At 31.4% G+C, this 1,043-nt stretch overlaps 1 protein-coding gene across 1 annotated transcript; it reads right to left on the minus strand.

The window, feature by feature from the left end:
• Positions 1–53: 53 nt before the first annotated feature.
• LOC119643304 lies at positions 54–617 on the minus strand. Its single transcript, XM_038042646.1, has one exon. It carries the CDS (start codon positions 615–617, stop codon positions 54–56), a length of 564 nt encoding a protein of 187 aa, XP_037898574.1.
• Positions 618–1,043: the final 426 nt, after the last annotated feature.

Consider the following 1,043-nt stretch of genomic DNA (forward strand, 5'->3'; position numbering starts at 1 on the left):
GTTGTAAAGTCTTTGGAATTTGTTAAGGAAAACTACGATTTATTTTCGAAGTATTAATTACTATCTTCAGGCATATTTATCATAGTTTTTTTTCCAAGCATGGTTTTAATAGTCTGTATAAGCTCATATGAAATTTCATTGTCGTATTTATACAACATTTGCATTAATTCATCTTGAGCACACGTTTCATCAGCGTATATATCTTTCAGCCCATCATATTTTGCATTCTCCAATTTTAATGAAGCCAATATAAAAGAATTCTGGAGGAATTTTTGCTTTAATTCTTGCACTTTTTGCTCCTGTTCTTCTTCATCTCGTTCCGTGTTTTCTTTCATGTGATCCCAATCGCGCGGTAACAACACATATTCAGGTACCGAAAATAACTTACTATCAAAATCATTAATTTTGGATAAATGACTTTCCATAGACTTCAAAATACTTTTAATCACACAATCTTTTTCTTTAGCCAATAAATTGTTCCTCTCTTCCGAGTTTACCAAACGCTTTATAATATTATCCAATAATATATCCAAACATTTCTCCACAAAACATCGTCTTTCTAAAGAAACCTCATTTGGTGAAAATCCAAAATGTTCGAGCGTGTATCCACTTTCCATCGTTGCAATACAAAGATAAATTATAATTTCGCTGGTCGGGACATAAAAAATCAATAATATTGATTTTTAAAGTTTACTTTCAATTAGAAACAGTAAATTACTTCAAGCACTAAACTATCACTTTCTTTATGACTTTCAGTGCTTGCATAAAAATATTTATATTGTAGAGAACAGGGACGTCATTAGATCAGGTCGTGCTAACACAAAACGTAGCTGTGCGTTGACTAGTTTCATTGCGAAAATATTAGTTAAACATTATTTAACATTCATCAGTTTGTTTTATGTTTGAATTTTATAAACGCATGTAGTGTTTCGCTAATTTAATTACGACCATCGACGGAGCTTATTTGAATATAACTCTTGCTCTATTTTCGATGCACTGCATACAGAGTTGGAAAAATCGTGGCGTAATGTAAAATTCGCTTT

The sequence above is a fragment of the Glossina fuscipes genome, unplaced genomic scaffold (assembly GCF_014805625.2).
Source record: "Glossina fuscipes isolate IAEA_lab_2018 unplaced genomic scaffold, Yale_Gfus_2 60162, whole genome shotgun sequence".
NCBI classification, from domain to species: Eukaryota; Metazoa; Arthropoda; class Insecta; order Diptera; family Glossinidae; genus Glossina; species Glossina fuscipes.